Source organism: Mus caroli, chromosome 17, assembly GCF_900094665.2.
Source record: "Mus caroli chromosome 17, CAROLI_EIJ_v1.1, whole genome shotgun sequence".
NCBI classification, from domain to species: Eukaryota; Metazoa; Chordata; class Mammalia; order Rodentia; family Muridae; genus Mus; species Mus caroli.
In genome coordinates, this window is record NC_034586.1 from 75,338,073 (window position 1) to 75,361,545 (window position 23,473).

Consider the following 23,473-nt stretch of genomic DNA (forward strand, 5'->3'; position numbering starts at 1 on the left):
CCAAAAAAGTCAATAGCACTGATATTGAGAAACTTTGTTCCAAAAAGATCAAAGCCACTTGCCTGGGGCATGAGGAGGCCTTTGCCCTGCACAGTTGAGAACAGTGGAGAGCTGCTTTAGTGGTTTCTGTGGGGGATGTGGGGGAGGGCAGGCAGTGAATAAAGACTGAGAGAGAAAGCTTTCCAAGTTTTAATCATTAAGGATGTTAAACCAAGTTATTGCTCAAGATGGGAGGCATAACCAGTGAAAATTTTGATAATGTGGGGCAGCAAAGCGTTTTAGTTAAATGAAATTTTCAGTTTTCACTTAGATGTATGATGCCATTGACAAGACAACCCAAGCCATAGTAGGGTGGTATGTATTGATCATTTCTGCATCTTAAAGGAGGGGAAATTGATATATTTAATTTATAATTGTAAATGTTTAGCAAAGGAAAATACTAAAGTCTAAGTGTCTAAAACACACTTGCTTCATAAGGACTCACTGTGTTTCTAAACGTAAATATCCAAATTGTCTTCCTGCTCCAGGACTTACACTTCCTGCTCTAGGAGTGCCTGGCTGGCTGGCTAGCCACTGTGTATAAAGGTTCGAGAAGCTGACAAGTGAAGGGGTAACTGTGATGCCATTCCTATCTGAACCAGCTTCCTTTTTATTTCTGAGGAGGACGGAGGGCTGCTTTCCCGCATGTGAGAAAGTCACCATCTGGCACAATGAGCTTCTTTGCTGGAATTCTGGCAGAGCCTGTGGCCGGGACAAGGAAGACTTAGGTCTGCACTAGCTGGTAAGGAGATGCCACAAAGGCAGAGTGCATATCTCTTAACCTTGGTCACTGCATAGTAATCAACTGCTACCATAGCTGGCAGGGCAAGGACTCCAAGGCCAATACACACAGACGAGTGCTCCCTGACATCAGTACTCAGTTGAAATACAACCCCAAGTCAGGATGCACGTTACCGCATAGATTGTAAAGGATTGTATGGGCTTATTTAGGAAAATGACCATCACTTGTGGCATAATTTTCATAATTTATATCTCCTGTTCTAAGCAAACAAACTAAAACTGTATTGGGTTGGAATACACGAGAAATGTGGATTTATGGGACAGAACTTCTTCTGAAATTGTTGCACTCGTAGGCTTCAGTTTTCATCCTTTTCTAGATTCACATCTCTGGGTGAGAGTCCAAATAAGCAAATTAATTATAATGTTAGAAATGAAATTTTATAAATTAAAAAGGTTTTTAACTTTATTATTCAAAAAAGTCTTGCAAATAAAAAACATTACACAACTAATACTAGCCAGATCCAAAGTCTACACATCTCAGTAAATTTCTATACACTTAGAATGCTCATCCTGATTCTGCGGGGCTTCACACGTGGCCTTTACTAACTCACTACCTAACATACTTTTATGCACGTATCCACCACCAAAACCCAAAACTCCATGACAGAGAACTGGAAAGCCAATTAGTTTTATATCCTTTCTCGTAATTCATTCCCCATTACCTGCATTCAGTCCTTCTGCCTCCCCTAATATTTAGTCTTTCTTGTTCTCTCTTCTGCCTGTTGTACCGTACAAGCTTTAACAGTGGCTGGTTAATTAACGAGTCCCTATTGTAACCTTAGAGGGTAAATCTGTTCTAATGATTGATTTACATAGCAAAAATCCCCCCCCCCCCATCTCCTGAACAATCTCTTGAAGAAAATCTGCTCCTACCGGGGAAATCACATTTCTTTGCAAAAACTGAGGTCAGGGAGCTATGAAAACAGTGAGGGCCAACTGCTTTGCAGCAGAATGTTGACCAACCTCTTCATTAATCAAGACTTAATTAAAAAAAAAATCTTCTGTCTACTCACTGCAAGTAAACATCTTCAGTCCCGTGTACTGCTACCACTGCTTTGTCTCATTCGTCTTCAGTTGTATTTGATTCTGGTCAAAGGATGAACTGACCTCGGTTTGTCAAGGACACCCTTCCACAGGGACTCTCACAAGGACACCCTCAGTCATTATCTCTCCCGTTGAAAGAATGAAGGGGCTGAGTTACTCTTTTTAGAATCCCTTTAATTATGCTTTAGAGTTCTCTGAAGAACTCATGCAAGGACATGGCTAAAAGACTCTTCTGCAATTTCTGAAGAAACTTCATAGAATAACCTAGAAAAACTCCTGACAGCCACCAAGTAAGGTTAGTATTGATCAAACAAGGTATTGTTTAGGGCTTTCCTGGAACTTTTTCTTCATTGAACAAAAGCATTTTTTCCATGTGAAAATATAAAGTTTCTAATAAGAATTAAATATATTAATAAGGTAGTTATATTTTTAACAAATTGACTCAGTTTTCAATTGTTTAAGTAATGTATGTATATGTATATGTGTTTAAGTATGTATATATATGTACGTGTGTGTGTATGTGTACGTAGATTGGAAACTTGTCACTCATTCTTATTTAAAATGCTATTTTGTAATCTTTTCATTACCAGAATAGTGGACAACCATTTTGCTATATTTAAGTAAATAATAATTTCTTGAATTCATCTATTAACCTTATGAAAATATTCAAGAACTGTAACCTTGTACATATTTAACAAACTATTATCTTGAAGTTCCAATTTAACCAAAGTTATAGTTTTTGGAATTTCTCTCTTGAAATTTCTTAGTGTTTTAGAGATCTCTAAAAAAAAAAAATGGAAAACAACTATTTAATTGGACACTTACGTTGTTCCGTTTTTCTCCATACCTCACTCCTAATGGACTCTAAACATGATGGGCATGACAATTTTACATCCTGTTGCTAAGCCTGTATGGTTACCCCTCAGGAGCTAAGTGTTCAGAGTTAAGGGTTCAGTTCCTCTTCCAACAAAAGCATTGAGGGCTGGGCCTTAATTAGCTGAAGTGGGTAAGGAATACAGACTCCATCACGATAGGCCTGCTGAGTCCAGTGTTCGATCAAAGGTGGCCTATCCAGTGGGGCTTACATGGGGTAAAGAGGAAAGCTTTTCAAAGATTGGCTTGATTTTTACCTCTAGAGCTGATGGTGTGGCTTGGCCACACTTTTCCCCCTTTGAAGATTTCAATATCATCACCAGTAATGTTATTTATCTCACTAGATTTTTATAAGAGGACAAAATAAGAGAGTACATTTAAAGAATTAAGCCAGAGGACCTTGAGAGACAGTTCAGCCCTTAAGAGCACTGGCTACTCTTCGATAGAACCCAGAGCCAATTCCCAGCATCCACCTGGTTGCTCACAACCACCTGTATATCCAGCTCCAGGTGACCCAACGCCCTCTTCTAGCCTGTGTAGACAATGCAAACACACTGTACACAAACACTCACGCACGCACGCAGGCAAAACATCCATAAACATAAAATAAAAATCAATAAATCTTTAAAAGAATGAAGCCAGAGAACTGGGAATAAGACTCAACAGATCCTTGCCCTTTTTGCAGAACATTTCCTTCAAGCTCTCTGAATGGTGAGTTTGCCGTTTGGAAATAGGAGTTGGAGACTTCAATAACTGAACTGAAGGAGTGACAGTTCAGTACTGTTCACAATGAAGTTGAGACTAAAAAACTTTATAGGTGAATGGAAAAATCATGGAATGTGGGTTCTAATAGTTGACTGCTATCAATCCTTGAGTTTTACAATAAATTTCCTATCAAAGTCTTGACAAAGGGAAAAGTGATTCAGGCCAAGGAAACAGACAGGACACTTAATTGTCTTTAAACCAAACAGTTTGTTTCCCTCAATGGATGTCACAGGTGATTAAGGAATTAGAACTCAGAAACACAAAAGGCACAGACAAGCAGTAATTATGTCATAGGGACCAGAGTAGGCTGAAAGACAGCAGCAGGAGTTTTAGACTTCCTTAAACTCTTTTTTTGTTTTGTTTTGTTTTTTGTTTTTTTTCGAGACAGGGTTTCTCTGTGAAGCCCTGGCTGTCCTGGAACTCACTCTGTAGACCAGGCTGGCCTCGAACTCAGAAATCCGCCTGCCTCTGCCTCCCAAGTGCTGGGACTAAAGGCGTGCGCCACCACGCCCGGCTACTTCCTTAAACTCTTTATCCTTTCATTATCCTTTATCCTTTCATTCGTGCATAAGCTTTTAAAGCACAAATGAACCCCGAGGGACAAGGAATGTGTCCAATAGCTTCTCAAGGGAAAGAGATCAAGGTTGGTGGATTTGCCTTACACAAGTGGTCAAGAATAGTGTATCCCAGTATGAAAGGAACACCATGTATGAAGAGATGACGGGGTGGTTTGTTTATAGAGGAGAATGACTAGAGACCAGTCCTATGAGGGTGTGCTGGGGCCTCTACAAGAGTACTCTCTTAACTAGAGCCATGTCTCCAGCTCCAGCACGCTGTGCTTTTGTAATAAACTTGATTTCACACTAGAAAGTAAAAATTCTATAATGTGAAATTGTTTTCTCCAATTTCCTTCAGTAAAGAGTAGTATATTGTACAATCAATCAACCATGATTCTTTTACAGCAGTTTGGTTCTTGTGTTTTGATAAACAGGAGCGCACCCATTTTTAATTCTATTCAGTTCATTGATGGGGACTTTAGTAATTAAGACTGTTCTCAGCCGGGCAGTGGTGACGCACGCCTTTAATCCCAGCACTAGGGAGGCAGAGGCAGGCGGATTTCTGAGTTCCGGGCCAGCCTGGTTTACAGAGTGAGTTCCAGGATGGCCAGGGCTACACAGACAGAGAAACCCTATATTGACCCTCCCCACAAAAGACTGTTCTCATCAAGTCAAAAGTTTAAGTCAACCATGCTCCAAGTGAGAGCTATACAGAGGGGCATTTAAGCAGTTTTTAAAAGTTCGACAGAATTATCATTACACAATCTGAATTACACACCAGCCATCTGAATCCAAGAAGACTGGTTTTGAACTGAAAGCAACTCAAAACAGCAGGGGACAAAGAGGCTGGGAATTTGGTTCATTGAACATCAAAGTGAGTTGAAGTCGGGAAAACCAGATGATGGTGCAAGAGGTCTGCGTTTGACTGAAGGAAGGTTAAAAGTTGTGCCACGGGGGTGGGGATGGTAGAGGGGTGGGGGATGAGCTAACGGAGGGGAGGCCTTGGAAGCCATCGGTGGCAGGGATGGCCCAGCGGATGCGCCGGGTGGAGGGGGGCGGCTGCCTCCGAGGCGGCCTGCGGGGCGCTCTGCGGGGCTCAGTTTTCCGGGCCGAGAGAAGCAGGCCCGGAGCCCGGGGCTGAGCAGTGCCGGCGGCCGGAGGAGGCGGGAGCCCCGGGCCGCTAGCGGCTCCTCCCCCGGCGCCTCCGCTATCTGGGTCAGACACGAAGGCCACCACGCAGGACCTTGGGACCCGCAGGCTGCACAGGGTTCCACTCGGCCATCCCCTCCTCGCTCGCCCGCTCGCCCGCGGGTCCCGGTTCCCTGGCTCCAGCCCCAGAGAAGCCTGCGCAACGACTCCGGGTGTGTACCTAGCCAGGGAAGGGGTACCTGGGCGGGCTGGGATCGGCAGCCCGGTCCGACGGGCAGTGGGGCGTGTGGAAGAAGGCGGCGGCACTTCCGGCGGCTGCTCCACTTCCGGGTCGCGGCCTGCCGCCTGGTGACCTGGGGCTGCGGGCGCTCCTGGCACCATCCTAGAGGAGCCTGCGCCCTGGAGAGGTGGCTTCCTGACCCCGAGCCCAGGCGACCACCGGAGCGGGCACCGCGCCTCTGCTCCCGCCTCAGCCTCGCGCCAACCTTGTTCTCTTTGCGTGCTCCCTAACTAAAAAAGAAAAAGATTTTGATTGTCTGCTCTTTTTTTATACAAACATGGAAACTAGACTAACAGCACTACTACTAACATTTGCAAATAAGTTGAATACTAAAAGGCTCCAAATTTAAATTATAGATGAGGGAATGCATGAAAGTCTGATGGAATACGAGTGTTAGAATTCAATAGGAAAGTACTTGCATCGCTGTATACAATATAGCCCCAAGAACTCCGTCCGAGTGTTGCCTTCCGAAGCTTGAAACTTAAAGCTGATTTGTAAGGCATAATGTTGCTTGACCCTCTTGGCCGTTTTCGTTCCTCTGGTTTATGGGTTCGAGCTCTTTATGCCTTCCCCTTATCCCAAGGACCAGCTGATGAATTCGTATGAATGTTTCTTAGGAGCTCGTTCTAAACATTCAAGTTACTTTAAGAACATTAATATCTAGAGGTAAAACTAAGATATGAATGCAATGTTTTCTTTTAAAAGCATTGCGTGTCCTAGTTCTCTTGGAAGTCAACATTTCATTGTTTCACTAGGTGACTCGCTGCTAATAACCTTTGGTTGTGTACCATATTAATTTTAGGTCATTTATGCAAACATAATAGCTATCCTTTTTCGTCGTAAGTGATTTATAACTGGAAATTTGTAAACTAATAATGTTTTGCTTCTGAAATGCAAACTTGCATCTTAAAGTGAGTTGTAAAGTCTGCTCAATAAATTTTAGTTGCCTTATCTGTACTCAGGACAAGAGTATACTACTATAGGCAAGAGTCTAAAAACAATATAAGTAATTTTATACAACCTTTTAAAGTACACCGTAGGCAAGCAGATTCTGATTTCCAACTTTTGTAGTCTTCCTTGTTCATCTGTGTCATATTTCTGATTATTGACACAAAAGCACACACCAAGTTACTTCTTGTTTGTGCCTTACTATTTTTATTCAGGGTTTTCAAGTCACTGACATAGAAGCACATAGAAGCATAAATTCACACACTCTGACCTATATGTTTCTAGTGGTGAGACTTTTTTTTTTAAACAAATGCCATATCTAGTGAGTCTATTCTTTGTTAATGTTCATAGTTTGGATGCCTTAGTTCACCTCTAACCATCTCTGCTCTGTCAGCATTCTCTGTCTGTCCTTGCTTGACGCTTTCTCATTCTGCATGCCGCTGGCTAGATGTCTCTAAGATTTATGAAACAGGAAGCCAGAGGTAACCTTTCTCACTTCTTGAATCCGATAACCCTCTGGGTAGATTACAGCAGTTTGTCTGAAAAATAATAATGGCACTATTGTCTTGAACTACTTCAAAGAGATCATTTGGAGCTGGTGTAGAACCAAAAAAAGGTAAAAGTTTGGCTGCTTCTCTCTCATGTGTTTAAACCTGATTCTGTCTTGGGGATAAGGTCTTTCTCCTGGTGGATTTTTACTTCTGTTATTTACTTATTAAATGAAAAAACCTTTCAGATCTTTCAGATGTGTGTGTGTGTGTGTGTGTGTGTGTGTGTGTGTTTCATAATGTAAAGTTCAAGGCTGGCCTGGTAAGACTGGATCAAAGAATTAAATCAGCATAAGTAAATTCCTTATGGTAGACTTGTTTTGTTTTTTGTTTTTGTTTTTGTTTTTTTGTTTTTGTTTTTCTAGACAGGGTTTCTCTGTGTAGCCCTGGCTGTCCTGGAACTCACTCTGTAGACCAGGCTGGCCTCAAACTCAGAAATACGCCTGCCTCTGCCTCCCAAGTGCTGGGATTAAAGGCGTGTGCCACCACTGCTCGGCCATGGTAGACTTCAAGATGGGCGTGTGGGCATTCTTCATTAAGGGTGGGATGGGGCTGGGGATAGAGAGAGAGAAGGCAGGTATAGAATGAGTGTTGTTGGAGATCTAATGCTGGTTCTGATATATGCTAAGCAAGAACTGTACTTTTGAACTGTTCCCAGCCCTAGTATTTTATTAATCAATAAAAAGCAGAAACAAAAACCAGCCTTAAGATGATCAAGTTTGCTGCATGATTGGCCTATAATATAGATGCGTGTCATAGTATGTGGTACCTTTTTTATTTCTATTGCTTTTTGTGGTAATCTATCGAGGTAATTTAGTTTTATGCACTAGTATAATGTTTATGGGGCCAAACGACAGTACTTATCAACAGCCTCATCTGTTACAAATGCATTAGATCCTGCTATTGATGGGTTTCCTGGGTGAGTGGGGGAGCAGCTGGTTAGATGTACAGTTCCCAGATAGATCAATTAGTTCAGAGGATATTTGGGTTTAAAAGAGAAAAAGAAAAAAAAAGGAAAAACTGACAAATGCTCTTCCCAAATCAGACAGGCCAGATTAAGCACCAGGGTCCTCCCTGGGATTGTTGTAAGAGAGAGATTTTCAACCAGTCTCTTAGAGATGATAGTCATCAAAATCTGAGGTAAGTCCTTACTTTTTTTTTAATGAGGTGGAACATCCAAATTGGAAAGTAACTGTTGTCTATGCATATAGTTTAATATTGTAAGAATCTGGGTTTTTTTTAACTTTTATTTATTTACTTAGTGTGGTGTGTGTGTGTGTGTGTCTGTGCGCGTGCGCGCGCGCAATAGCACAACTTGCAGGAATTGTCTTTTTCCTTCCTCTGTGGGGGAATGAGGATTGAACTCGGGTAGTTGAGCTTGAGAGCAAGTGCCTTTGCCCCTCAACTACAATAAGAATCTGAAAAGAAACGTTCCTTTAAGCAGCCCTTGGAACTAGATTCCTGCTGCTTTCTTTTTGTCGCCCTCTTCCATAGGTCACTTAAATCATTATGTTTAGTTGGCCATGTAGTATACAGGAAACAACAATGCCTTGCTAGAATGTGCAGAATAGTATGGTGCTCGCTGTGGGGTGCACGATTTCAGGGATGCAGCCTAACTCAGGATTTATGTCCATCTAGTATTTCCGCCCCAGCTTCCACTCCTGGCTGTTTTGGACAAGAAACAATCAAAGAGAACTTTGATAAGCTCCTACATTCACCCACTTATCCTGAATCTCTGCTAAAGTAATCTGCCTTTTCTTTTGTTACTGTCAAAGCGTTGTTTGTGCTCCGGCTGAAGGTCAGCCTTGTGCGCATGCGCTGGAGACCATCTCCTTGGTTTATGCTCCGGCTGAAGGTCAGCCTTGTGCTCATGCGCTGGAGACCATCTCCTTGGCCTTATTTGGATCTGTACAATTCTGTCCTGTTGCTTCAACCTTATCAGCTTTGCATTTTAGCTAAACTTTCATATTGGAAAATCATGTTTTCCTTGATCGTTTGAGACCATGTTTCTATATAACCGGCATCTTTTCTCCCACTTCTTTTGTATTTAGCCATCCCTCAGGCCAGCATGCCTTCCTTTGGTGAGTGAATATCTTTATTACTCCATTTTTATCCACCCACCCCACCCCAACACACACACATACACACACACACACACACACACACACACACACACACACACACACACACACAGGGTTATCGATACCTTTATGGTTTTCTGTTCCTTTCTTTGGACTCTCCCATACTTTGGACTTTGCCCCTTGCTTTCTAGCCTGTTATAAACCTATCATGTATGGTTGCCACTTTGGCTTCAATAGCAATTAGTTTACAAGTGAATTTTAAAATGAGAAAACTCGATTTTATGTTTGCCCGTCTATGCCACCGCTGGTGTGTGGTGCCCTCCGTGCATGTTCATGGCTACTGTGCTGCTTGAAGAACTTGCTTAGCATTTCTTTTAGCACTTACTTGGTAATAATAGTTTCTGCTTTTGTTAAACAACAAAACCCCAGGCTGTTTTGTTTTGTTTTGTTTTGTTTTGTTTTTGTCTTGTTTTTACCTTTAATGTTGAAAGATATTCACTGGGTATAGAAAATTCAGCTGATAGGTCCTCCATCCCCACCACCACCTCCCAGCATGTTAAAGACACCACTTCATCGTTTTTCTTGTTTAAATGGCTCCTTCATCATAAGCCGTGGTAAGCCTTCTCCTTCCTCCCTATTCCCACTCCTCCCTCCTCCTTCTGGCTCTCTTCCCCACTCCACCCTCCATCCTTATCAGCAGAATACTAGTCCACTTGGTTTCTCACTGCTTGACTACGTTGGCTTCTCTTTAATTTAGGACTCGTTTGCTCCCCTTCTCTCGTTCTATGCTCCTGTCCATCTCGGATGTTCTTGATGTCTACTGTCCTGGTCGTTAGCATCTCCCCATTGTGCTGCATCTGGGGGTGACTTTTTTTTATTACGTATTTTCCTCAATTACATTTCCAATGCTATCCCAAAAGTCCCCCATACCCTTCCCCCCCTTTCCTACCCACCCATTCCCACTTTTTTGGCCCTGGCGCTCCCCTGTACTGGGGCATATAAAGTTTGCGTGTCCAATGGGCCTCTCTTTCCAGTGATGGCCGACTAAGCCATCTTTTGATATGGGGGTGTCTTTTACTGCTGTGTCTTCCTGTGCACTACTCTTTGTCCTTCTGTGGTGTTTTCATTACTGTCAATTTTACTTCATAAAGCCTTTTTTCCAGATATCTTAGTTTTCATTTCTAGAAATTCCAAACAGTCTGACTTAAAACTTTCTTTTTTTTCTCCCCTCATCAAGTGTATCTTTACCATGAATATATTTGTACATTTATAATATGGCAACATTTTAACTTATTCAAATAAGTGGCCAATGCTTTAAATGATTGTTTTAAAGCCTTTGTTTACTGATTCGATTGCCTCTGGTCTGCTTCTGTGCTAGTCTGATGAATTCTGGCTAGGTATGGGACATTCTGGCTGTATATTGTTGATCATTGTTCAATTCTGCATTTTTTCTGCTTATTTACAGTATTGGACACTTTTATCTTTGACACTTAAATCACTTGTGAATCAATGTAATAGTTTGGTGGCTTATTTTTAAATTTTTAATCCATTTTGGATGGAGTGTAAATAGCATTAACTCTGAGGTTCCTTTGAGCTCTCTGCTAAAAGCCTCACATAGACTGTAAGCCTTCTTGGCATCTTGAAGCATCTCAGCTCCATGTGATCCTTGGGACCATTTTAACGGACACCTTCAAGGTAGTTTTTAATTCTCATGAAGTTATTCTTTACCAGCCCCCGTGGAGTCTGTGTTTTCCCGACATCCTTGTCTTACCCTCTGCATGCTGGCACATACATTCTAGATACTCTAGTTCCCATAGACCCTAAAATTATCCCTTTAGTCGAGTGAGACTGCCTACCTGTTTGCTTGTTCTCTTTTCTTTTTTCTTCTTTCATAGTCTAGAAGTTACTTCCAACTGTGATCCAGGAGTCCCTACAGGAATTATTTCTTTCTCTCTGATCAGGATAATAGAAAGCAGTGCTTTGATAATATGTTCCAAAGGTGGCTAGCTTACAGCTATTTCAACCAACTTACTAGTAAACTTTAACACAAATAAATACATCTAATAGACAAAATTGAAGTGAAACCAAGTTCGGGAAGTTCTAGGTATATTCACATATTCCTATGGTAAGGAAGATCCTCCCTTAGCCTTAACCGTGAGCTAAGCCCAGGAAACCTCACACGTTAGCTACACACAGAATAGCAGAGGAGACCAGGAAATCTAGAATTCTTAACGCATTTTCCCAAGCTGGTGGTACTTTTGCTTCTGTTTCTCAAGCTCTTTAAAGGATAACTAGAGAGCAAGCTTCAGGTTGACTGTAGAGAGATGATAAAATCAGAATTAAAGTCCGTATTGAAGTAGACTCCAGTAATAGCCCTAATAATGCGATTTGGCTTGTGATTTGTCACATTTTTTTATGACAAAGGGTTCATATTGCTTTTATTGACTGGAAAAGCATCTTTTTTTTTTCCTGGACAGAGAAACAAAATTCATTTCCATTCTCCCTTTTTTTTTTTTTAATTTTAGAAATAAAAGCCCAGAAATGCCCCATTCCACAAACAAAGAGCTAATCCTTGGCATCATGGCGGGGACTGCTGGGATCAGCTTGCTGGCCTTCTGGTACCACAAGGTCCTCAAGCCGAGGACGACCATGAACTTCCCTAAGCTTTTTTCTCTGGGTAAGAAATTTGGTTCACTAACTCTGCCAGAGGAAAGCCACAGTGCACAAGGAGCATCGGTGGTCTTTCAAAGGAGGCAACTCCAGATCTTGGAAAAGCTAAACGAGCTACTGACCAACATGGAAGAACTGAAGGAGGAAATCAGATTCCTGAAAGAGACAATTCCAAAGCTGGAGGAATGTATACAAGATGAATTCAGAGGGAAGGTGACAGTTCATAAGATCAGTCCTCAGCACAGAGCGAGGAAAAAGAAGGGGACAACCGTTCAACGCTCAGCAACAAGTAACAGCTCAGAGGAGGCAGAAAGTGAAGGAGGGTAAGTGGCCTCAGTGTTTCCCGTGGCGAACTCGTTATGTCTCCCATTATTGTTCTTATATAGATAGATAGGCACAGTCATTTGCTCTGCTATTAAAAGGAAATGAAAGGAATGTTTGTGTTCCTTTTTTTCTTTTATATATGTAATATTTTAATATATTATATATTTTAGTATATTATATGACATAATATTATATTTACTATATTGTATTATTAAATTATATATATTTCCTTGTAATATATACACATATACATATGTATATAATGACATCCTGTTGAAAAGACAGTTTTTGTTTTCCAGAATAGATAACTTATTTTATAATTTGGTTATTATAAATGACTAGTAGCATCCTGTAAGGGTTGGGAAGACATCATCATTTGACAAGATGGGCAGCCTATTGTATAATGTGGGTACTATGTGACTTTTATTAACAACGCCCTAGACCAATGTGGTGCAATAGAACTTCCTGTGATGTTAGGCGTTGGCTGCCTCTGTGCTGCCCAGCACTGTAGCCACCAGCCATGTGTAACTCTTACTTAAAGTGTGGGCTGTACACGTGAGGAAAGGAACTTTTAAGTGTACCTCGTTGTAATTATAATTTATTTCATGTAGTTAAGTGTACCACTTGGAAGTAGTAGCTACTGGATTTTATTGCCGGTCTAGAGGATATAGATGTGATTCTGTTTCATCTCTACATGGGTTAATATCCTGAATCCTAACCCTGAGAACAAATATCCCTTAGTCCAGAAACAAATACTCTGAGAATTTACAACATTGACCCTGGGTAGGGTTTTTGAAGAACAAAATAGCCGCGGGGTTTGGTTTGTTTGTTTTTAAGGCTCTGTACTGAATGCGATAGGGTCTGGCATCCTTGAGAGTAGGGACCTTGTTTGCTTCATGACACTTACTTCTGTGCCTTCACAGAGTAGGGGCCAATGAGAGTTTCTTAGCTGGACGGGTGATCCACACACTTTCTGTGGATGTGGGAGGTGGCATCTGAAGGAAGAAGTCAAAAAATATGGATGACGTAGCTCACTGGTCAAGTGTCAGCCATCAGTGCTCAGTCCAGGATTGTTATGTATCCTTTTGTATGCTGGTGGAATGACCGTGAAGTTTTGTGGTAGGGAAAAGCCACAGGTGATAGATTCAGTCGTCATGTCTAAGAACTTGGTGTTCCTGCACAGTAACAAAATGTCCTAGACTAGTTTTAAAATAGGCAAGTGAGATAGATGTTTAGAGAGCACCTAAGATCCACTGGAAAGTGTAAGTCAGAATAGAGACCCAGGAATTTTCATGAGTATGGGTAAGAAACACTTAGTTCTCTAATAGTGAACAGAAATCTTCTACACCGTCATGGGACATCTCTGAGAGGTACAGAACACCAAGCAGACGCCTCCCCCTGACTGCGTGGAAATCTGGGGTAGCCTTTCCCTGGGAACGCGGGGTAAGGTTTGAGCAGTCTTCTCACAGACAGGGCACGTTGGAGCTATAGTCTGAGAGGAGACCTGGAAGCTGGTACAGTTTAAAGTGCTGAGTGGCCTGTACTCCTAAAAACCTGTCTCGAGGAATTTAAGCGTGCTTGCTCAGGAAATGCTAGCATTCTGGAAAGAGAAGCAGCCCTCCTCCAGCTCAGGACAGATAAAAGGAAGATAATTACAGACTCTAAACATTGAGGTAAGAATGCAAGAAATAGGAGTTCAAGGAAGGCTTGTGAAAATTATGAATGACAGCTGGCGTGAATATATCAAAACTAAGACACAGGCACTGAAACCGGACTTCTTCCAGCTTGATCCTGGGTGGTTTTGTTATCAATAACTATAATACAGTCCTAGTAACAGACTAGACTGGTAAACACACTAGACTAAGTAAATGGGAGGTACCCTTTTCTATCTAACGCTGCTTTAGAACAGTTTTTAAGCAAAAATAATCATTTTAATTTAGTTTTTAATGAGATACAAAAAGATGTATCCTGTTTCTGTAGATAAATATCTGTAAGCTAGTCACCTCCCTAAGCCTTCTCTCTCCCTTTGGAACTTGTCTTATCTCAACTAGCTTCCCACAGGGGACCCTCTAGCCACAAGTATTTCAGAGACCCCGGGAAGAAACCAGTAAGTACAGGCATATACCAACCTTTAGATTGTGCTAACTCAGGGATAACAAAATCAAGTCTGCTGAGAGCTTACCAGCTTGTATCAGTTTACTGGAGAATCCTTTAACTTTGATCTCTGTGAGATGAAATGCAGAAATGCCTTTGTAGGGTGGGGTGTTTGTTGTTGTTTTTGGCATTTCTATCTTAAGTTTATTGACTTCTGTCAGGTCAGTTTGGTGTTGAAATTCATGTCTAGGCTTCTAGGCAAACAGACGCTGACTATAATGATGATTTTGTATCCCTCAAAGTTGTTATAGTTAGAAAATGATTTTTTTCAGCTCTACTAACAATGTGACGTTGGAATTGAGATCTTTTCTTTAGGAGGTGCCCCTTGCCTTCATCTGTGTGCAGGCTTTGACAGTTTCCCTGTCTCCTCTGGGTGCTTGTGTTCCTATATACAAGGAATAACTGGGATTTTGTTCCTAAAAATTACAGAAATAACATTTTGTGATGCATTGGGGGTTTTTTTGGTAGCTGTTTATTCATTTTTTTTCTGTTTTGAGGCTGTCTCATGTTGATATATGTAAACGAGTTCTTTCGAAATGTGGTCCTGCATCCCATTGATGCGGTATTGGTCTCTCTTGTTGGTGAATATTTAGAGCATCATTTGTTTGCTCCTATAAATAATGCCTCAGTGACTACCCTTAGAATTCCTTAGACACGTGTAGGTTTGTAAAGCATGTGTTTGAAGTGCTGACTTAGAGATCACATGTATCGGTTATATGTATACTAATAAATCTTTAAAATTCACAAACCTGTGTCTATGAGAAGGCTTATTGTCCTGTATTAACACTTATAGCGTCGGATTTTAAACTTCAGTCAAATTTATGAAGATGAAATGTTAACAAATAATTTTCAAATTTGTATTCCCCTGAACCTTCATTATATTGAGCATATTGCCATACGTTTTTGGTTTGTAAATAAATCTCTTTCATGAGGGGGGAAGGGAAAAAGAAAGAGAAAGAGAGAGAGGGGCTAGGAGAGAGAAATTGAACTTGGTGAAGTCCCTCATATTCACTGACTGTGTCTACTCCATGCCAGGCACTGTCTAAACTATGGAGACACAACTGAGAACAAAACAGTCCTGTAACTTCAACCAGTTTTCTTTAAGATGAAGTAGGATGGGCTGGTGAGATGGCTCAGTGGGTAAGAGCACCCGACTGCTCTTCCGAAGGTCCGAAGTTCAAATCCCAGCAACCACATGGTGGCTCACAACCACCCGTAATGAGATCTGATGCCCTCTTCTGGTGTGTCTGAAGACAGTTACAGTGTAGTTACATATAATAAATAAAAATAAATAAATAAATCTTAAAAAAAAAAGATGAAGTAGGATGTTGAAGAGGAACGCTCTCGGGCATTTTAACCAGAACCCCCCAAAGGTGAAGGACCACACAAAACATTTTAAGTGCTTAGCGTTGGTGTAATTAGGTGCTTCCTTCACCTACGTGGCAAGGACAAGGACTTGCTAAGAGACTGAAGGCGTTGCCCAGGAGAGCCAGTGCTCACTGTCTGCAGCTGTGAAAGGAGAGTGGTGCAGAGCAGAGAAGTGCTGCCATTGTTGACCCCATTCCAGCAGTATCCTTGCAAAGCCCAGATCCTGGAGGAGTGGGTGTTGTTGCTAAAGCACGTGTGCAGTGTGGGCAGAGAAAAGAGTAGCGTGCATAGCCTTCTGGAGCCAGTGTTACTGGAGTGGGTGGAAGCGAATTCGAGCAAGCCGGCAAAGGACCTGAGAACTGCTGGAACAAGTGTGTGTTCAGGTGAGAGAACAGAGCAGAACTACCCCAGCCCAGAGCAGACCAGCAGAGGACTGAGGAGCCAAGGAAGAGAAAGCTTTCCAGAGCAGCAGTGGGGACATCTGCTTCCATCCATCTGACACAAGCATGCATCCTGGTTCAGCTTTAACTACATACATGACATCAGTTTCCCAAACCTGAATTCTTTTCTTAGGTAAGGCCAGTATGATGGCTCAGAGGGTAAAGGTCTTTGCCACACAAGCCTGACAACCTGTGTCCAACCCCTGGGACCCAAGGTGGAAAGAGACAACTAACTCCCAGAGGTTATCCTGTGACCTCTACCTACATGCCATGACTTCATGGTATGGACACCCCACCCCCAGACAAACATTCAATAACAAATAAAACTATTTTAATTAAAATGTGGTTAATAGTGTGTGTCATGTTGTTTTAAGTTTTAATTGAGATGACACAGGGCGATGCTTTGTACCCTGTCTAGTCTGTGGTGAGTTCAGCAAAATATCAATGTTTTATCAGTTAGAAGGGAACAGGCAGGTCTGAGGATGCAGCTTAGTGTTTGTGAGGCACCTGCCTACCAATTGCAAGCCTGTGGACTGCATCCCCAGCACCGTGAAGCAAGGGAGGAGGGGAGAAAAGGATCAAATGTATCGGATGCACTAAAAAGTGGTCAGGAAATTTCTGCAAAGACTTAGGAAGTAGAGAGACCCAGAGTCTGTCTCATCTCCCAAGCTTTCCCACTGGAGTGTGAAAATAGCTACAATTAGTCCACGGCCATGACCCACAAAACCAGGTGCTGCTTTTTAAATGTTTCCTCCCTGATTTACAAATTCTTCAGTACAAATTCTTTAAGAGTCACTTTACCACTTCACTGAATATAAAGGCATCGGAAAGAGAACATTCAAGTGGAAGAAGGGAGGATTAGGAGACCAGGAATGTAGAAGATGGCTGGAGAGAGGCTGTCCCAAGGAAAGAACTGGCAGGAAGCCCATGATCTCCTTCAATTAACTGCAATTTTAGCTCCTAATTTGTCAGCTGACTCCCTGAACATAACGAAATCAGAATACACACTCCGTAGCCACAGAGCTTGCAGCTCTTCAGGAAGGCCAGCCACAGAACGATTTTATTCTAGAGCAACGTCAGTGGGTTCTAGAGTCTCTGTCCTTCCATTCTGGGTTGTTGCCACGGCAACTCCACACACAGCTTCAGTATTCAGTCTTCTGACCTGTTCCACCTACACAGGGCATTTTACGTCTTATGAATGATGGCCTAGAAGGGAAAGACTTAACTCTGGATTAAATTCAGTATGGGAAAATGCTTAAGGTATGCCTTAAAGACAAAGCAAAATAAAGCAAAACGCACTTCACGTGGTGCACATTTTTTGCATGCCAAAGAATGTTGGAAGTAGCCAGAAGCCCAGGTAGTGTTGCCTTTAGTTTCCCACAGTAGCTGGAGATCTCTGTGTTTAGTTGAAGCGTCTTCCCACCGCAGATAGACTTTTGCTTCACCCATGGCAGATACGGTAAAATGGAGTCAATGGAATATAGGTTTGTTTTAGTTAATTCCCGTCAAATGGAAGTTTAATAGTCTCAGAGAGATACTGTGGTGTGTCTGGGGGCGGGGGAGGGTTAACTCTCTGGGGACCTGTTATGCCTGATATCATTTTATGTTTCTCTTTATTTTTCTTCCTGCCTGCATCCCTGATTTTATCACTCTCCCAACCCCTGAGCTTTCACAGAGTCGGTGGGTGGAGATAATCTACCTTTCTGTGCATTCTTTTGGATACATCTGTGTGGCCATTAAACTTAGCCACACCATTTTCAAATTAGCTGTTGTCTCCCATCATTATGGTAGATATTATTCTTTAGAAAGTTTGCTAGGCCTCCATTCAGCTCCTGTTTGCTTTTTCTTCTTCATCCCCACCCCCCCACCCCCCCACCCCCGCTTTCACTCTAGCTGCTGGAAAAAGGACCAGTGCTTCCAACCCAATCATGAAGATCCAGTTACTCCACAACGCATGCGTCATGGATCCTCTCGTGCGTTACAAACAAAAGTGGCTCTGGGTCTTATAACATGTCGTCCTTCTTCAACATACAAGATAGGTAGAATATCCTCTTCCTCAAGTTCAACTACACACTTATGTCCGTGTAAAGGAAGACATAGTTTACGGCGGAGATTCCGAAAGAGGAAACAACAGGGTAGTAGGGTTAACTTCGATTCTCAGGAAGACTTAACTTCCAGTACCGCGAATTCTACAGATCAGTTCACTTTGACTAAATCTCGAAAATATTTTTCTTCCCGCAAGCTGAGTGTAGTTTCCTGCCACAGGAATAGCGTTACCTATGATACTCCACGAGGTAGTCTGTCTCATGAAAACGAAATTCAAGGCTTTTCTAAAAAGTCACCTAGCACAGATGCTCCAAAACGAATAAGCTTCTCTGATCCCGAACATGGCAATAGATACTTTGCAAATCTGGAAACAAAAGCCGGTTCTTCAGGCCACTGGAGTTTTGAGAGAATGTCTTACCCACTAACTCTAACAACATCTCTCTTCTCACTTCCAACTGTTATTTCTTCTTCCAGTCAAGTAAATGTATCTGTTGCTGATAATCAAGAGCATGGCCGGCTAAATAAGGTTTCGGAAGATGCCCTTCATCACAGGTCTCAGAGTCAGAGTGGAAATTACTCTCCAGCTGGTTTGGAACAGCATCCGTCTTCTGCCAGCCTCCTCCAAGATGAACTTTCTTCATTGTACCAAACTATCAATAGCTTAACTGTTGAAGTTACCTCAGGCTCCTTTGAAGAGGAAAGCTTTGCCACCCCACCTCTAGATGAAGATATACCTTCACCTGTTGAAATGGATGAAATAAGGTCATCTCAGATTTTCCTTTCTCTGAGAAGGGCGGCTCAAATTGGAAAATTTCCCAACAATCGCTCTCCGAAGACGATAGAAACTAGTATTCAGCTCTCTAGAAACCCGTTCTTACACAGATCTGCTATAGTGCAGGGGAAAAGATTTCTATATGGCGGGTTTAAATGAAATAGTGTGGTTTTGAAAGTTTGTAGACATTATTAGAATGTAGAAGCCAAAGATGATTTCATGTTCCAAAGATTGGCTAGTCTTGGATTTCTAAATTTATAAATTTCATAAAATATTGTGGTTTGAAAATGACACCAAGTTTTTCTGTGTAAATTACCTGAATGTCATGCATCCTTAGAGTACAGTGCCTCCTTTGATTCTGATCCCTAGAGATGGTAATATAATGTATATATATATAATCTATAGAGTTATCATGGTTGACTCATAACGTTTTCATTTGTATCAGTGAGTACTTATCATATTTCTCACTCAGAGTTTTCATTAACACAAGAATTAAACAGTGATGTAATAGAAAATGTAGATTATTTAGTACCCAGATTTTTAATTTATATTATTTGGGGAATCCATATGTGGTGCATGCCTGGTGTGTGTGGGGAGGCCAGATGTCAACCACTAGGAGATAATTGTCTCTACCATGTAGGTCCCAGATGTCAAACTCACATTATCAGGCTCAGTGGCCAGCACCTTTATCTATTGAGTCATCTCAATAGCCCATAACCCAGAAATCTTGCTTAATAACTTAATTATATACTTATATATGCACAAATCTGAGAACGTAAGGAATCATGAAATCAAATAAGAAGCATATATAATTGGCCTCTCAAAGCTATATTTTAAAAATATTATTCTTAATCTTTTCCAGTAGGCAAAAGTTATATAAGTACTCTAAAAAAAATGAGTAGAAAGATAGCAAATGTAAGCAACCAAAAACCACTTTAGACTATGTTCTTAAAAGAGTAGTTACGTTATTTTCAGTTATTTATCATATTCAAATGAAACCCTAATTCCCACCATTAGGCTCTAATGTTATTTTTACATGCAAGGCTTTCCATTCATCTTAACAGAATAAAATTCTTTTTAATTTTAAATTCATTACTTGCGAAGAACATTAAAGGTACCATTGTAAGCATTTTGAGGTGCGTAGTTCAGAAACATTAAGTACCCACACTGACACCACCTCAGCCCTACAGCGCTCTCCAGATAGGAAAACTGAAGCTCGATCCCCAGTAAGGAATAACTCTCGAGCTCCTTTCTTCCCCATTTCCCTGACTACTGGCCTTTTACCTTCTATGATTTTGACTGGCGCGTATAAGTCGAATTGTTAGTATTTGTCTTTTCCAACTGTCTCACTTCACTTAGAATTATGTTGCCAAAGGTTTGTGTAGCATATATCAAAGCATTTCTCATTTTATAAGGCTAAAGAGCATCCCATTTTCTGTGTGAGTCGCATCTCACCTAGCCATTCATCTGTCAGTGGAGAACTTTGATTTCTTCTCAGTTTGAACTCGTGAATAATCCTACTATGAGCATGGGCGTGAGTGCCTCTTGGAGACACTACTTTTCAGTATCTCATTAGCATGTATCAGTTATACAGAACAATGGGTTTCATTGAGACATTTTTATGCATGTACACGAAGCATTTCAGTCCTATACCCTCACCTTCTCGTTTCCCCCTCATCTCTCTGGTCCCTTTTTCTCAACTGACTCCCCAAGTCTATTTCATGTCTTTTTATTCCAATGACTCAATGGGTTTTGTTATGGTTAGTATAGGAAGATCTCCTTCCAGGAGCATGGATACGTTACCTGTGGCTATCCCACTGAAGGAAATACTGACAATATATAAATCCTCAGAGACGAAAGGGGCCTCAAGAACTTTTCCTACTCTGGGACAAGATATTGGCAGGCCTACAGTACAGGCATGGGGCTAGTATAGGTCTTGTGTAGCTTCTGTACATTCGAGAGTACAACAGCCTGCTAAGCCTGCTAGTCAGCATTCCACCCCATACAGACCGCTCTCCAGCTCTTACATTCTCCCCACCCCTTTTGTGATATTTCCAGAACTTTCAGAATGTAATATAGTCACCCCACTTATTAGTGAGCAGTCAGCAGTCAGTTATTCTCAACACAGGATCAGCTGTGGGTCTCTGAAGTTACTGCCCATAAGCATGGCTATTCAGAGGGTAGTTGGGCAGCCGTGTCATGTCCAGGTAGCAATATGGCAACGGTAGACTAAGGACTGCGATTTCCCCAGCCATAGGCTCTTAGCTGGCTTTATAGTACCGGATGTGAATTCCCTCCTATGTTAGAGAACAGGTTGATTACCCTCCTCACAGATTTGCTGTCATTATTACACTAGTGGGTCTATCTTGCCTGGACAGTCGTCATTATTGCACTGAAGAGTGCATAGCAGAGTAAAATTCCGAGTAGCACTCGTCTCCCTGCATCTGCACTTCCCAGCAATCTGAGGGGTAGCCAGGCCGGAAGCTGAGCTCCCAGCTCAGCCAGGCCGGAAGCTGAGCTCCCAGCTCAGCCAGGCCGGAAGAAGCTCCCAGCTCAGTCCCGGAATGATTTCTCTGCCAGAGGATGAGGGCATGTGACAAGACCTTACTTTACACTGTTTTAGAGTCTCTACCAAAATGTCTAGATCCTAGTGTAACCTGATTTTTAATTTTTTTTAAAGGAACTATCTTAGTGTTTTCTGCAATAGCTGCACTAATTTTGCATATTTCATACCAGAAAGGCACGGGATTTCTTTATTTCCTTAATTTATCAGCATCTATTTGTCCTGTTTTATTTTAATTGTAAAGTGATATTTCATTTCAGTTTGATCATCTTTTGATGTGACTTCCTTTGGAGAAAATTTATTCACATCCCTTGCTCTTTAAAAAAAATCAGATTATCCATTTTGTTGTTGTTGCTCTTTTAGGGCAACCTTATGTATTAGGGTAGTAACCCCCTATCAGAGATATCAGTTGCAAATATTTCCTCCACATGTCTGGGCTGAATTCTTACTTTCTAGTTGTGTTCTTTATAGACAGAAGGTTTATATTTGGTATAATCCTGACCTAGTCATCGACTTTAATATTTGCCTTTCATTACCTATCCATTGGGTATTGTATCCAAGAAATTATTAATTCACTGACATGAGGATGTTGTCTCATGTTTCCTCCTAAGGGTTGTATAGCTTAGTTTTGCAGTTAGGTCTTGGCATGTTTTGGTGGTATTTTTTTGGCTATGATGCTGATTAAGGATCTCAGGATACAATATTTTAAAGATGTGTTTACCAATTTCTTTGTGTATGAAACCTAGCAAGTTACATGGGTACTGACTCTGGATCTCACGGTTTTAGAGCAAGCTGATTGTCCTAACTGCTGGTCCTCGCTCTAGCACCAAAGGACATGTTATCGAAACTGATGCTTTTGCATGCAGAAATACAGTTTTCCCAACATTACTTGTGAAGGCTACTGTTTCTTCTTCATCATTATGGTCTTGGTATATGCCTAGTCATAGAGTAGCTGTGTTATACAGTAGATCTAACTTTAATTTGAGGAAACTTCAAACTGATTTGCCTAATGTCGGTATGAATTTGTGCTTCACCAGCAATGAATAAACTCCTCTGTCCCATATCCTCTCCAGACTTCATTCAGGTTTCTTGATGACAGCCACTTTGACTGGGGTGGAATAGTATCTGAAAGCAACTTTAATTTGCATTTCTTGGATGGCTAAGGATGCTGAGCACTCTTTAAATAAGAAATTAGGTGATGAGGAAGGACAAAATTCAGGTACAACAAATGATCACTCAAGAGGATATAAAACTGATTGTTTCCTAGTTTCAGCTAGGTCATGGTGTCGTGATTCTTTTTCTTTTTTCTTTTTCTTTTCTGTGTGTTTGTGTGTGTGTGTGTGTGTGTGTGTGTGTGTGTGTGTGTGTGTACGTGCGTGTGCTGGATAGCTGCATACAAATACAGTTGATAGTAAAGTGCAAGGCAGTATGGGATTCTCCATGGCTTCAGCACAGCTCTTCAGCTGTGTAGGAGCCACTGAGAGACAGAGTCAAGCCAAGGGAACTGTGCTGAAGTGGCTGTCTCATCCTAGTTCTGGGATGGTTTTATTTGAGTTCATTATAATCAGTGGCTTTATTTTAAAAGGATTAAAAGTAACATAGACTTGGACCCTTGACCATATACTTGATGTGTGTGTTTCCTCCTGGTCTCTGTTCTGTTCTGCTGGTGTGAGAAGTGTGCTTTTATGCTTATATCACAGTGCTTTGATTCTATTGTCTTGTGGTAAATTTGAAATGAGAAATGTGAGATCTCCAACATCATTCATTTTTTTTTCAAGATTGTTTTGGCCACCAGGTGTTCCTTGAGATTTCAAATGAATTTCAGGATAGATTTCTATATTCTACCAGACTATTATTGATATTTTGAGGTGGATCGCATTGAATCAATAGACTATTTTGGAGTAGTTCTGGCATCTTAATATTAAACCTATAAACATGAGGAATTTCTTTTCGTTTTTTTATACTCTTTCAACAATATGTTATAAGGATACATATCACCAAGCACAGTAGTTCATGCCTATAATTCCACCTATTTGGGAAACTGAGGCAGG

At 41.4% G+C, this 23,473-nt stretch overlaps 1 protein-coding gene across 12 annotated transcripts in view; it reads left to right on the forward strand.

Moving 5' to 3' along the window:
• Positions 1 to 211: 211 nt before the first annotated feature.
• The window catches only part of Rmdn2 (regulator of microtubule dynamics 2), a 75,438-nt gene continuing 52,176 nt past the window's right edge, over positions 212 to 23,473 (forward strand). For 2 of the 12 annotated variants that reach the window (XM_021149420.2, XM_021149421.2), the window contains exons 1-2: positions 17,168 to 17,301; positions 17,935 to 18,849. In XM_021149420.2, the coding sequence (XP_021005079.1) occupies positions 17,285 to 17,301; positions 17,935 to 18,849 (932 nt within the window). In that variant the 5' untranslated portion in view covers positions 17,168 to 17,284. Of the gene's footprint in view, positions 355 to 527; positions 782 to 1,902; positions 2,180 to 4,874; positions 4,954 to 5,294; positions 5,441 to 5,596; positions 7,073 to 8,125; positions 8,145 to 11,610; positions 12,079 to 17,167; positions 17,302 to 17,934; positions 18,850 to 23,473 lie in introns of those variants that run through there. The other 10 variants (XM_029471454.1, XM_029471456.1, XM_029471457.1 and 7 more) reach the window with 10 other exon arrangements.